General features: G+C 46.6%; 1 protein-coding gene across 9 annotated transcripts in view; it reads right to left on the bottom strand.

The window, feature by feature from the left end:
* The window catches only part of TLE1 (TLE family member 1, transcriptional corepressor), a 160,124-nt gene that overhangs the window by 78,806 nt on the left and 66,901 nt on the right, over positions 1–14,417 (bottom strand). For all 9 annotated transcript variants that reach the window (XM_086961327.1, XM_086961328.1, XM_086961331.1 and 6 more), the window contains one exon: positions 484–537. In XM_086961327.1, the coding sequence (XP_086817453.1) occupies positions 484–537 (54 nt within the window). The remainder of the gene's footprint in view (positions 1–483; positions 538–14,417) is intronic.

Raw genomic sequence — 14,417 nt, 5'->3', positions numbered from 1 at the left:
AATATCCCACATCCAATATAGACAACAAAAGTGTAGCGATTGCAAAATAGAGGTGTCCCCGGTCGAAGGGGGCTGCCCCTATTTACAGCAGTGTGTGCAAATATCAGCAAAAATTAAGCGTGCAATGATTTTCAAACAGTTGCTCATGTGCGTTGCTTAAGGATCTAATTTTTTGTGAACAGTTTTCTGCAATTTATAAAGTAGAAAAAGGTGTGGAAATTGAAGGCAAAATGAGGAAATAAGCAACTCTATTAAAATGTTTGTTTAGCAACAGCATAATCTCATCAGTTTTGGGTTTCCTTGCTCCTTAGTTTTTTAATCTGTAGTATAAGCATGGATTGACAATGCCCATTAACGCACAATACCGAGTAGATAACTGGCAAGCAGGCTCTCTCAAATATATTACATATATGGCAATCACCGCTTGAAACATACAATGTATAAGTTGACATTTTTAGAATATCCACAAAAGAAGGTAATTACCTCATTCGACACATCTACTACCAGGTTGTCATCACTTTTGTCCCCATCACTGTCCTAGAAAATATTTAAATTCAGTTAATACATAGCAGGCAACACTGATCGTAGCCTTTTAAGAAAAATTGCTTCTGATTACAAACTAAGTATATTCAAGCTGCGTGCAACAAGGAGTTTGAATTCAAGCTGCGTGCAACAAGGAGTTTGAATTCATGCATTTAATATTGATAGCAAACAACTAGTTATTTTTGCCACAACACATCATATAGATCAGATTCTGACAGAGCTTGGTCTTATCTTGCCATTAGACTACATTTCCAGTGCTGAGGCAATACTAATGGACACCATTCTCATCACCACATAGATAAATTTCTCTGAAAAACATGGGCCTTCGGCCATCTATTTACCAGCTTTCATCTTCATCAACTGCGAATACTAACCATCCTTCAATCATACACTGAAATCAATAAGTGGATATTAATTAACAGCACCGAAAAATTCTGCGCTGCCTTTGAAATAGGTTACGTCAGCATCATACTTTCTTTAAAGGGAAATAAATCCAGCTAAAAATAGATATCTTGATTGTTCCTGTATAGAATCGGTACATTCACAAGTCATGAGAATCAGCAACCAAGGTATTACTGTCGTCATATACATTTAGGTTAAGTGTGTGCAGGAAATTAATTATCTAAGAATAAATCAAAGGATGTGTTAGACGGAATATCCATATCGTCAGTTGCATTTAAGCTGCTTTGGGAGTTCTACGTGATGCTAAATAACAAATTGTTTCTTACCTGTCGGTGTAGTTTTGCAGCTTGAAGATCTTTCTGGATTCACTATGCTGTGCATTATTTCACAGTCTAGTGGTTGGGTCCGAAAACGGAGTCTTTTCTTTCTTTCTTTTTTTGTAGCCAGGTTGGACGTCAACGTCCCACTTCTTGGTGTACTTCCTGTGACGTCAGCACGCTTCCTGCGGAAGCTCCCACCTTTGGGCGCCATCTTCGGATTCTTTTTCTTCTTGTTGTGATCTGTTTGTGAATCCTTTGGCAATTTTTCTATTTCTTCTTCAAGTAAGTGATTTTTCCGCTTTGTCCTTTAAGGTGTGTATTTCTATATTGTCCTTGTATCACCACTTTCTTCTCCGGTCTCATCTTTCTGGATGGGTGGGTGGGTTCAAAGTGAAGCTAGTGAATCCAGAAAGATCCTCCAGCTGCAAAACTACACCGACAGGTAAGAAACTATTCGTTTCCACACAGTAGTGCTTAGTGAACATGTTCACTGAAGCCCATGTTGCCGCCAGGCATATGTCTTGAATGGGTGTGTTAGCCAGGAAGGCTATTGTTGCTCCATTCTTCCTGGTAGAGTGGGCTCATGCCCCCTCTCCTAGTTCCCGGCCTGCCTGTTTGTGGCAGAATTGTATAGCTTGTGCGATCCATTGTGTGATGGTTCCCTTTGTTATTGGTCTACCCAGGAAACTGCTTACGAAGGACACCAAGAACTGCTTTGTTTTCATGTGCTCTTTAGTTCTTTCCAAGTAAAGCATCACTGCTCTCCTAGTGTCCAGAGTGTGCAGTGCCCTCTCTGCGCTTGTGGATGGTTTCTGAAAGAAGCTTGGTATTTGTACTGTCTGGTTTATGTGGAACCTCGACACCACCTTTGGCATAAAGTGTGGGTCAGTTCTCATTACCATCCGATCATTGTGTATTTGAATGTAGGGTTCTTGCAGTGTTAGCGCTTGTAGCTCGCTAACCCTGCACAGCGAGGTGATTGCCCCCAGAAAGGCTGTCTTCATTGTCAGCATTTGTAGGAAGGCCTTATGGGTGGGTTTAAAGGGGGCTTTCATGAGCTCTGTTAGGACCAAATTAAGGTTCCATGCCAGTGGCGGACACCTCTTAGGTGGTGCGATCCTTTTTGCCCCATCCAGGAATCTCTTTACTATTTGTGATGTAAAGAAGCTCTTTCCGGTCTCATCTTGTGTAAGCTACTATCGCTGTAAGGGGTACTCTTAGCGAGAATGAACTCAGTTTTGCTTTCAGCAGGTGCACGAGATATCTTCGCACCGTTGAGTCCCTTGTCATCTTCTTGTGAAGTTTCTTCTTGCTGCACCATTGTGTAAACCTCTTCCATTTTGCCAATATAGCACCTTCGTGTGCTAGGTCTTCTTGCCTCTCGTAGCACCAGCAAGATGCTCTCAGGTAACCTTAGGTGTGTAAACTAGGTCTTCAGGAGCCATGCCGCTACACTGAGGCTCTCTGGCTCTGGGTGTAGTACTTCTCCGTTTTGCATGGAGAGCAAGTCTTCTTTTCCCGAACTTGTGGGGTGGCCCCTGTGCCATTTCGATTTGCGAGTACCAGGTCTGCCTTGCCCACTGTGGTGCCACCACGATCAGTGTCATGTTGCTGGTTCTGCACTTGTTGAGTACCCTGTGTATCAGCGGCATCGGGGGGAAAAGCGTAGGCAAATGTTTCAACCAGCTTATCCATAGGGCATTCCCCTGGGATCATTCCTCTGGTTGCCTGGATGCGAAGTATCGGCATTTTGGTGTGTTGCAAATAAGTCTATTGTTGGTGTTCCCACCTCCTGAATAGCCTTTGCGTTTCCTGTGCATTGAAGCTCCCACTCGTGGGATGCTGAAGTCTGTCTGCTGAGCCAGTCTGCTTCCACATTGTCCTTCCCTGGTAGGTGTATGGCTAGCAGGTCTATTTTGAGTGGGATGGCCCATCTCCATATTTCCTGCGCTAGGTTGGACAGTGCGACTGATTGTGTTCCTCCCTGTTTGTAGAAAATTGATGTTGTGTGGTCTGTTTGTATCAACACTCTGGTTGTACAGTTGTTTCTGGAATGCCTTCAGAGCGAGGAACACGGTCTTGAGTTCCAGGTAGTTGAGGTGTCTGACCGCATCTGCTGGAGTCCACAGACCCCTCACTGAGTTTGTTCATGTGTGCTCCCCATCCCATCTGGGATGAGTCTGTGGTGATGGTCACCGTTGGGGTTGGTGGTGTTAAAGGCGTCCCTTTTGTTATGTTCTCCTTGTTCCATCACATAATCTCCTCCTGCACTGTGTGCGTTACAACCAATACTTCCTGTAGCTTGTTGTTGCAGCCATTTCTGGAATAGTCTCATCTGGAGTCGTATATTGGGGACCAGGTGTATGCAGGACGCCATCATCCCCATGATCTTGCTCGCTGTCCTCACTGTCGGAGCTCGCCCCTTCTGGTAGTGGCGTGTCTCCTTCAACAGGGCCAGTGTTCTCTTGTCGCTGGGGAACACCTTGTGCTGTATGGTGTTGATCTGTGCCCCCCAGGAAGATCTTCACTTGCTCTGGTTCCATTGAGGACTTCACCAAGTGTATGGAGAATCCCAGGTCGGTCAGTGTCTCTGTGACCCGCTGTGCGTGTTCCTTGCACGTCCTGTGTGAACTTGTTTTTATTAGCCAGTCGTCGAGGTAAGGGTATACATGAATCCCTTCACTGCGCATGTACCCTGCCACGGCTGCGAGACATTTGGTGAACACCCTTGGTGCGGACTTTAGTCCGAAGGCTAGGGCTGTGAACTGGTAGTGTTCTTTGTTGATGGTAAATCTTAGTAGAGGTTTGTTCATGGGAATGTGCAGGTAGGCATCTTTGAGGTCTATGGTGGACATGAAGTCTCCGTCCCTTATCTGAGGAATGACCTTGTAGGAAAGTAATTTTGAACTTTTCTGTCTTGATGTATTTGTTTAGGAACCTTAGATCCAGGATGGGTCTTAGCGTTTCGTCCACTTTTGGAACAAGGAAATATTTGGAGTACACTCCCTTGTTCCTTTCTCTGAAAGAAACTGGTTCAATGGCCTCCTTTCAGAGTACTTGAGATTCCTCTAGGAGTAGCGCTAGTTCTTTTCCTGAATGCGCCTTCCTTTTTGGTTTTCTGTTTGGTGGTTTATTTTCCAGTTCTATGCAGTATCCGAATTGTAGGATGTTGAGTATCCATTTGTCTGTAGTCATCTTCTACTCCTGGAAGAAGGGTCTTAGCCTGCCTCCTACTGGTGTTACATGTTCGTCGAGGTTTGGTCCGTGTAACCCCATCTTGTTGGCCTTGTTGTGCTCCACCCTCTGAGTGGCTGTGTGGGTGGGCACGCTTTGCGTGACGGAGTCACTTTGAGGTGGGTTGTTGGCCTTCTCTTGTTTGCCCTCGTCCATTCGCCCTCCTGCGAAAGGACTGGCCCTGAGGCTGGTACTGCCAGGTTTGCTTTTGCTGCCCCTGCTGTGATGGTCACCCTGGTGTGCCCGCTGGAATGTCTGTTGTGTTGTTCCCAGCTGGTTTCCTCCCCTTCCGTTTGGTCTCCGTGTCGGGGTACCCCTACTCATCCCTCTGAGCTGTAAGGCCCCCATGGACCTAGCAGTTTCATTTTCTTTCTTGAGTTGGGTGAGTTTCTCATCCACCGGTGCCCCGAACAGTGTCTCTCCATTGAAAGGGGTGCTCAGAATGTTTTTCTGCACTTCAGGCTTCAAGCCTGAGATCCTAAGCTAGACCTGCCTTCTTCCTGTGATTCCTATCATCATAAGTCTGCTGGATGTGTTAGCCCCATCCAAGGCCGTTTTCAGGCAAGCATTTGCTATATTTTTTCCTTCCTCAACCAGGTGTGATGTCCTTTGCTGGTATTCCTCGGGGAGGTGCTTGAGAAGTTGCCCCATCTCGACCCAATGCTGGTACTGGTGTCTGTTCAGTAGGGCATTGGAGTTCGCCATGCGCTAGTGTACCGCTGCATTTCTCTCTATTTTTCTCCCAGTTAGGTCCATTCTCCTACTTTCTTTGTCTGGTGGTGGGCCTGATGTTGTTTGGACGTTTGCCCTCTTCCTGGCTGTTGCCGCAATAATGGAGTCCGCTGTGGCGGTTCCCTAGATGTAGGGAGGATCCTGAGAGGAGTGTTTGTATTTTTTCTCAGTCCTAGGTGTGACAGACCTGCAGGTCACTGGATCTTTGACTGCCTCCCTCCCTTGGTCCATCACACTTGGAAGCATGGGGAGGAACTGACTCTTTGTTTGAGTGGGGAGCAGGGTCTCCAAGAGGAAACATGCATTTGATTTTTCCTCCTCCAGTTTGACTCCATAGGCCGCTGCCGCGTTCTTGATGACCATGTTATAGGCCCCAATGTAATCTGGTGGCGAAGGCCTCGAAGGATAAGTCTCCACGGGCTCTTCTGGGTTTTCAGAGTCGAGGTCCTGCCATTCCAGGTCCTGTGCCATCGAGGATGCCGAGCCGAAACTCATTCGCTGGTCATCGTCCCCTTCTTCCTCATAGTATAGGCACTCTTCCTCTAGGTGCTCCTGGGGCTCGGGAATTTTCGGCGGCCCTTCGTCGTCAAACTCCTCTTCCTCTTCTATTTCGACGATCGTCGGCGGCGGCGGTTTAGACGGAACTGGGAACCTTTTCATTTTCTTGTCAGACTCGCTCTTCCTTTGCAGGATGTTCTCCATTTCGGCCTCGAGCCTTCTCTTTTTCCTCTCTATCTTGGTGGCATGCTTGGCGTCGAGCGTTTCAGCCGATCTCTTTGACTTAGTAGTCGACGTCGAAGCGACCTTCGGGTCCTTTTCCTTCGAAGTCAAGTGGTTCTTTTCAGGGACGTGCTTAGACGACCTTGGCTTTTCACTGGTCTTCGCCGCCTGGGAGTCCGTTTTGAAGGATCGGCTGGGCTGTTTGTCCTTGGATGCAGCTGCGGCCGTCGAGGTTGTCGGCGCCAGTACTCCCGTCGAGGACTTCAACTTGGTTTTTCGAAAGTCCTGATCCGGCTTTCGAGAGTCTGTCGTGGGTTTAGGGCATGGGTACTCACAAACTTTCTCTCGGGGGCCAAATTTACAGTGTGGTTAGTGTCGGAGGGCCGCACCGGTGGGGGCGGGGTCAGTGGGGGCGGGGCTACAGCAACAAAAAAACTGATCATGAGGTTGATCACAGGTCCCTGCAGCGGACGCCTTCGTCCACTGAGCCACCAGACCCGGCATGCACACCTCTCTCGCTCTATGTCTCCCTCCCTCTCTTTCTCCCTCCCTCTCTTTCCCTCTGTCTCACTCACTCTGTCTCACTCACTCGGACTCTCCCTCTCTCCCTCCCTCCGACTGTCTCACTCCCTCTCTTCCTCTGTCTGACTCACTCTGACTGTCTCACCCTCTCTCCCTGTCTCCCTCTCTATTTCCCTTTCCCTCTCTATTTCCCTTTCCCTCACTCCATTTCCCTTTCCCTCACTCCATTTCCCTTTCCCTCACTCCATTTCCCTTTCCCTCACTCCATTTCCCTTTCCCTCACTCTGTCTCCCTCTCTCTCCTTCCCTCTGTCTCCCTCTCTCTCCTTCACTTTGAGGTCTCCCTCACTCTGAGGTTTCCCTCTGTCTCCCTCACTCTGAGGTCTCCCTCTCTCTCCTTCCCTCTCCCTCACTCGGAGGTCTCCCTCCCTCTACCTCCCTCTGTCACCTCACCCTGCCTCCGCCGCCCACACCCCCCTCCCGAGCTCCAACAATTTCCACCCCTTTGGCATTTATTTTATTTGCTGATTTTTTGAAGAATGGCTGCAGCGGAGCTACGTGTGTATATTTTATTTACCTGAATGGATGGTAAAAAGATATATATATATATATATAATAATGTTGTTGGCCTTCGCTTGGTCAATACCATTAACCGTTCCCCAGGAGCGAGAGAATGCCCCCCCCCCTTTCCCAGACACACAGTCTCCCAGTGTGAAGTTTTTGAAATACATTATAAGGAGCTGCATCCCTGAAAAATGAAGGGACCAAGAAAAACCATCAAAGAAGTCCCTATTACAGTCAGCAAGGAGGAGGCCGCTTCCCAGGACAGTGCAAGCTAAAATGTAAAAGTAAACAAAATCTATCTAAATCAATGGTACTAATATTTTAATGAACATATACAGCTAATTTAGCAATTGTGCACCCTTCCACGCTTACTTGTAGCAAGCCCCAGGCAGGAATGTGTAGGAATATCGTGGAAAGCAAATAAATAACGCTGGTAATAAAGTGCAGTAGGTACACAAGTTGTTCAGGGAAAAGGAAGGCGTGTGAGCGCTCCTACGATAGGATTATGAAGGAAGAAGAAGAATGCGTAAACAAAAAATAAGAAACTCGAATGTCCGAGTATATGCGCAAACTTGCATGTTGAAAAAGTTGAAAAAAGCCTCAATAATGCTAAACCAAAATCTGGCCTGGACTCGTCCGCAAATCCGAGAGTAATCCAGGAAGGTGGGGCGTCCCCCGCTAAACGTTGACGGCTTGCACTGATTAACGGGGATGCATAATCGCTCCCAGTGGAGGTAGTTGAGCAAAAAAAAAAAAATGACACGAGAAACGCTGAAAGCCAAGCAATGAGTGACTACAGCTGCTGGTTTAAATCCGCCCTCTCACCTGACCTGCGCATAATCGTATGGGAGAGTGCACAACGTCCCTTTTTTCCCTACTCTTTCTGGGAGATGTAGTGTACCTACAGTGCATACAGCCCGACTCCTGACATATGTACCTTTGTGATTATTTGGTTATTAATGAAGACAATGGAAAATGGAAATGTGATAGCTTCCAGGTGCGCGCACACACACAGAGCCACCCGAGCACTTCACAGGTCATTAAAAGACCATTGGCATGTTAATGAGGCTTTGTTCACCTCTCAGCGCCCCTGCAGCCCCTCTCTGACTATGGCGATAATCGCCCGGCCCCCACAGAGCAGCAGAGTCTCCGAGTCGAGCTCTGGTTGCAAAAACTCTTTGAAAAAAAAACACAACTCGGGTACGATGTCTGCAAGGTCCGCGGGCCGCCAGGGAAGGCTTGCCGGGCCGCCACTGGCCCGCAGGCCGTACTATGAGTACCCCTGGTTTAGGGGGTCGACGTCTCTCCTACCGCTTTAGATGCCTTCTTATCGGTCTCTACGACCGTGTAGTCATCTGGTCCCTCAGCGATGTTGTCCTCTTAGTCGCTGGAGAGGCCCAGGTCTCGAAGCAACGGAGGTAGGCCTTTGCCTTGCATGGTGTAGTTGGCTCTCCTCTGTCTCTGTCTAACCCGGAATGTCTTCGGGATGAAGGCGGAGCAGGTGTTACAATCCTTGCTCTCATGGTCGACCGGTAAGCAGAGGTTGCAGACCGGATGCTGGTCCTTCTGCGCGTATTTGTGGAGGCAGTTACGGCAGAATTTAAATGGTGTTTTGTCCATTCCTGCGCTCGGGGGGGCCCCCATGTACGCATTCTCGGTTGGACGTCGAAGATCTCGAGTTCTCCTCCTTAGTCTCCCCCTTAGTGACCTTGTTCCTTCTCCAATCTTTTCTGTGAAAATTTCGTCTTTTCCCTCTTCTTTCCTCCAAAAACTCTGGAGCCTCTCGGTGACGATCCAGATCCAACGGCGGAAAAAAGAATCTGAAGATGACACCCAAAGGTGGGAGCTTACGCAGGAAGTGTGCCAACATCACAGGAAGTACACCAAAAGGTGGGACGTCGACGACCACCTGGGCTACAAAAAAAAAAAAAGAAGGAAAAGACTAAGATTCCGGACCCAACCACTAGACCGCGGAATAATGCACAGCATAGTGAATACAGAAAGATTCATGCTGCAAAACTATAAAAGCAAATAATGCTGCTCAGCCCATCCAATTCTTCTAAACCGGCTCACAAAAAAAACTGCTAACAGGGAGCAAAGTTTTAGGACCTTTTTCTTGAAATGTTGCAAACATATTCTCCACTGGGCAAAGACTAACAAGGCTTAGACGAAAGGTGTGCTGAAAGATTGGTAAAAAAGAAAAAACAACCCTTTTAATAAGAACCCATCTCTAACGCTCTGACATGTTGCTGGGTTGCCCAGGTAAAGCAATCTCTCTATGAGCCCATTGGGTAAAGGACTCTCTCTAGGAGCCCATCGGGTAAAGGACTCTCTCTAGGAGCCCATCGGGTAAAGGACTCTCTCTAGGAGCCCATCGGGTAAAGGACTCTCTCTAGGAGCCCATCGGGTAAAGGAGTCTCTATAGGAGCCCATCAGGAAAAACACTCTAGAAGCCTATCGGGTAATGCAGTCTCTCTAAGAGCCTATTGGGTAAAGCAGTCGCTCTAGGTGCCCATCGGGTAAAGCAGTCTCTCTACGTGCCCATCGGGTAAAGCAGTCTCTCTAGGTGACCATCGGGTAAAGCAGTCTCTCTAGGTGCCAATCGGGTAAAACAATGTCTCTAGGAGCCCATCGGGTAAATCAAGGTCTCCAGGAGCCCATCGAGTAAAGCAGTCTTTAGGATCCCATCCGGTAAAGCAGTCTGTCTAGGAGCCTACCAGGTAAAGCACTTTCTAGGAGACTATCAGGGCAATACGACTAAAAATGGAGAGAACCTTTGTTCTCAAGCGGTCAGTGTCACTCGGAAGGACAGGAGCAAACATAGCACAACACAAGATAGCGGGGTCTCTCTTTGTAACGTCTCATCCGCTGAAGTTTGAAAGCACACAATCCACTTCTGCTATGGAAATACTTTTTGAGAACAGTGTCAAGGCTTGGGGGAAGGTTTAGCTTGAGAAAGAGAAGAATGCCCCTAGCTGTTACACGGTTACTGGGCCTTTTGGCCAAAGGTAAATGTTGGAGTACCTGTCTACAGCTTCATCGAAAATTTTAGGTGAGAACACGCATATTTAACCTTTTTAACGGGTAAGCATAATCTTTCCTTTAACCAAAAAATGAGGCCAAAGAAACGTCGGTAGAACTGCCAATGTTTAACTGGGTCCCAACAGATTTCTTTTTATATCTAAGCAAGTGCTGAACTATTGTAATGCTGCACTGGTTTCAAAATCCCTATACACATAGACCAGCTGTAATGGCGCTCAGCATGTCAGTTTTTGAAGTTCGAATGAGGCTACCTATCTGACCAATTAGTGGAGTTAGACAAACTCATCACTAGATAGTCAAATTCTGTCATCTTATCCAATTTGGCTCCATCAAGAGCTACATTCCCATTGACTTCCTTGCCATGTGTGAAAATCTTATATTTAGCTTTAGACTGGTTTATTTCAAGGACGTGGGCTTTACAAAATGTAAACTTCCCAAAAGGGCGTTAAGGCGAACAGCAGTTTTGGATAACAGGAGGAGTGTATAGTCTGTGAATAGCAGACTTGGCATTTTGGAGCCAGCAATTTTGGGACAGTCATTCACATAAATCATTAAATAGGGTATACTTTAATTAAATTATAGCAAAAATAATGAGGGAGCAAGGACGCAACCTTGTTGAACACGCCCTATTGGAAAGTTCTGTGGTCTCCCCCCCCACCCCTAGTCCCCTGCTCCCCCCCCCCCTCTATCCCATCCGACTGTGGCATAGTTATCAGTGCCCCGATTCTGAATCAACATCAATAGCCCTGAGGGAACCACGATTTTGGTGAGGTTCTTCCAGAGGTTTGTCCTTGGGACAAGGTCAAATGTTGCACAAAATTCAACTAAGGTGACCAAAAGCACACTCCCAACACCCCCTCCCCGTTCTAGGTCGGAAACTTTCCATTTTAGGGTCTAAAACTGAAAAAAGATGGTCCACAGTGCTAGTTCTGGGGTTGAAGCCAGCTAGGCGGTAGGATGGAATTCATTCGGACCATGGTTTACCCCCTACTCCCCCCCCCTCCAAGTCTGACAATCTCGGAGTACTCCTGATCTCCACACTGACAGCGGAGTCCGAGCACTATGTCCGACGCCCGGTGGAGCTGCTCTGTTCAGCTATTGAGGAGATCGGCCTTGGTTCACCACCTGACCGTCACCTACCCAGCGGACTTTGGGCACAGTTTTTCTCTCCGTCTGCCACCCCATCATATTTCTGTAACTATTCTTTTTCCTTGTCTTCTATCTATATATCTGTTCCCATTTAGCACTCTCTCATTGTCTACTTCCTTTGCTCCTATCCCCTCTCACCTGAATCTTTCCCCTTGCCCGCTACACCGCCTAGCCCCCCCTGTCCTTTTGTACCCTTTAACTAAGCACTCTTCCTCCCCTTGTTGGGGAAAGTTCCAATATTTATACTCTGGAGTTTCAGCAAACCCACTGAGAGAGTCCACTGCGCCAAAGGAGCCACTCACAGCTGAGGAATGGTATGGCACCCCTGGCCAAAGCACTCCCTCTCCCCTTTTTGGGGAAGGATCCAGTATGTAGGCCTTGGAGTCTCAGAGACCCCTCTGAGAGAGTCCACTGCGTTTAGGGAGCCTCTAGCAAAAGAGATGGGGAAAGGATACCACTTCCCCTGGGATCACAGTTTACTGGACTTTGGACGCAGCTCTGACTCGTCTACTGGTTTGTGTCCCAGTAACCCTCCCCACCCCTCTTTCCATGCTGTGTTTTATCACCCTCCCCTCCTCTTCCCCTTCTCCATTCTCTCTACTTCCCCTGCTCTTACCCCCTCCTCTTCTGAATATCTCCCTTACGTATATGTCCATTTGTTTGTCTCGACCTTACTTGTCACTATGTTGCCAGGCTCTAATAAATGTATAAAGTTTTGTAACAATGTAACTTGCAATTTATGGTCTGATACTCATGTAAAGCGCTCTGATACCTCCGGGTCTAGCCAGCGCTATTTAAAAAACTTTTAAATAAATAGAGCTTCATTGGATCTAATCTAATCTCGGTCTTACCAGAAGCTGTTTAACCGTATATTTTATGGAAGTTATCGATCAGGGATATAGGGCAGTAGTTACCAGGCTCTTGGCTTGAACAAATATTTATAAAAAGGCATTATATCAGCCCCTATCCATGAATTAGGGATACGGTGCACCCACTGAGATTGTATTATTCAGGATATCAGAGATTCAGCACAGAACAGGTCTGAGGGGGGCCGTCAAGGCCAGGAACTTCCCACACTTTCTGGTCCTTCAATGCAACAAATGATTCATCGATGGTGCAAGATACTACCCTCCTCCAATATGGTCCTTCTTGAGGAATTGGACTCCAGGTTCTTTGGGGATGTTTTGGAGAGTGGCTCTGCATAGAAGTGCTCCACCCAGTCAGCCTCGGGGATGTGGCATTTTGGGACCATTGTTGATAACCAGATGCCAGAACAACATAGAGCCCCCCCCCCCCCCCCTTTAGCTTCCAACAGCTCTTCCCAAACCTTAGTTTCTCACTGGGACTAACTGGATTTAATTTCTTGGGTGTAATTCCATCTGGCTTGTAAAATATGTGACCTCATAATGCTTTTTAAGGCTTCCATCAGGGCTGTTTTAGCCACTGTGCATTATGCTCTCCAGACGATGAATGATCTCCATATCTAACATCTCATGCCAGATCGTAAGGGCCAGTAAAATGTAATACATATTGCTGGAATAGTCTCCCTTCTTAAAGGTTGGCTTAGCAGTGAGATCCGATAAGGTACGCCCATTGCAGGCTCATATGGCATAGGTGGCGGTAATATCTGAAATCTGAAAGGCAGTTGCACTCATCTTAGGGCTATTTGTCTCAAGACAAAATTCATCCTTTGACACAGTGATACTAAAATTACGGCCTGGGGGGCGCTTGCAGCCCGCCCAACCTTTCTATGCAGCCTCTTGTTGAACAGCAGCACTGGTCTGCTGTTTACTTGACTCCGCACTAACATTCAGAATGGAAGAAAATAAGGGTCCTGCACCACTAAACTTTAGAAACCCCTTCATTTTTTAAAGACCTCTTACAACGAACATGTAAAAATATGAAAAGGTCTCTTCAAAATTAAAAAACGTGCATTTCATTAACATGCAATAACTTTTCACCCTAGTAAATCCGGTGATATCACTGCATTGAGAGTTTTTTTTGTTTTTTTTTAGATGATACTTTTCAAACAAGAATTTAGAAACACTTATGCTTCCACTGACCCCGACAGCAAGGCCAATAGTGAACTCAGAGTCAAGTCAGTGGTCGGGTGCCAAGTCTAGGTGGCCTGAGTTCCTAATATAAATGTACAACATCATTGTTTATTAAATCGAACACCGCAAGAGAAGGGACTGGAGACATCGTGAGAAAAAAAACTATTGCCTAGGATCACACAATTTGATAAAGTGGGGGTCACAGGTTTTCTCTGTTAACATTGTGCAATTCAACCACTACATTTACATGCTTTGCTCTCCCTACACCACCTTACAAACTCCATATCGCCCAACGGCCACCCTGCTGGCATCAGTGCGGCCTTCGGTCACACCACAGATCATGATGTGTGGCCGGGGAAAACGTTTGTGAGTAACTATGCTCTAACCAAACAAATCTAGCAAGGGTTGGTAGGGCTAAAAACAGCAGTTGAAATTGCCTGCAATGACATTGTGACTGACTGATGCCTAGTCTATTACCACGTTAAGGATTTTTGTAGTTTGAGACAACTTATTAAAAGACGACTACCTGTTGTACACATTTACCAAGATGGAAGAAGTACCCAGCTTCAGAGACAGTTTGATTATGAGGAGGTTGGGGGAATCCGTGCCCATAACCTCAATAGAGCAGTTGAGAGGCTTTAATACATATAAGCAGACCGCCCGACGGTCTACCCGCTATGGAGGGGAGGGCATCAATACTGAATGTAGAATAGCCTCGCTTAAATCAAATGAAAAAAAATCCTAGGCAACTCTTCCTTCACAACAAATGAAATAAAATCAATTTAAATTAAGGGCGCATGTGACAACCAGAGGGACATGAGAGTAGATCTCATATACAATACATAATTAAAAAAATGTCAGCTAACATACGCCAAAATGATACAGCTTCCAAGTATTTCAATTACACAATCTCATACCCTATTTGGATAACAAAAACACCACATGTGAAACATTATAAGTACATCTTATAGCGAAAGAGAAATATCCAACTGTTTTGCTTTGTACAAGTTTCAGCATAAAGGGATTTTTCATGCAATTTGCAAACAGTGGCTAACCAATATTATATTTTCTTTCTACACGCGCTTAGGCACATCGCCTTCTTCAGGAAGGCGCAGAGTTTATGTATTATGCGGATT

Source organism: Lissotriton vulgaris, chromosome 3_1 (genome assembly GCF_964263255.1).
Source record: "Lissotriton vulgaris chromosome 3_1, aLisVul1.2, whole genome shotgun sequence".
Lineage (NCBI taxonomy): Eukaryota > Metazoa > Chordata > Amphibia > Caudata > Salamandridae > Lissotriton > Lissotriton vulgaris.
The sequence above is the reverse complement of the archived record's forward strand: the minus strand, read 5'-3'. Positions and strand labels throughout refer to the sequence as shown.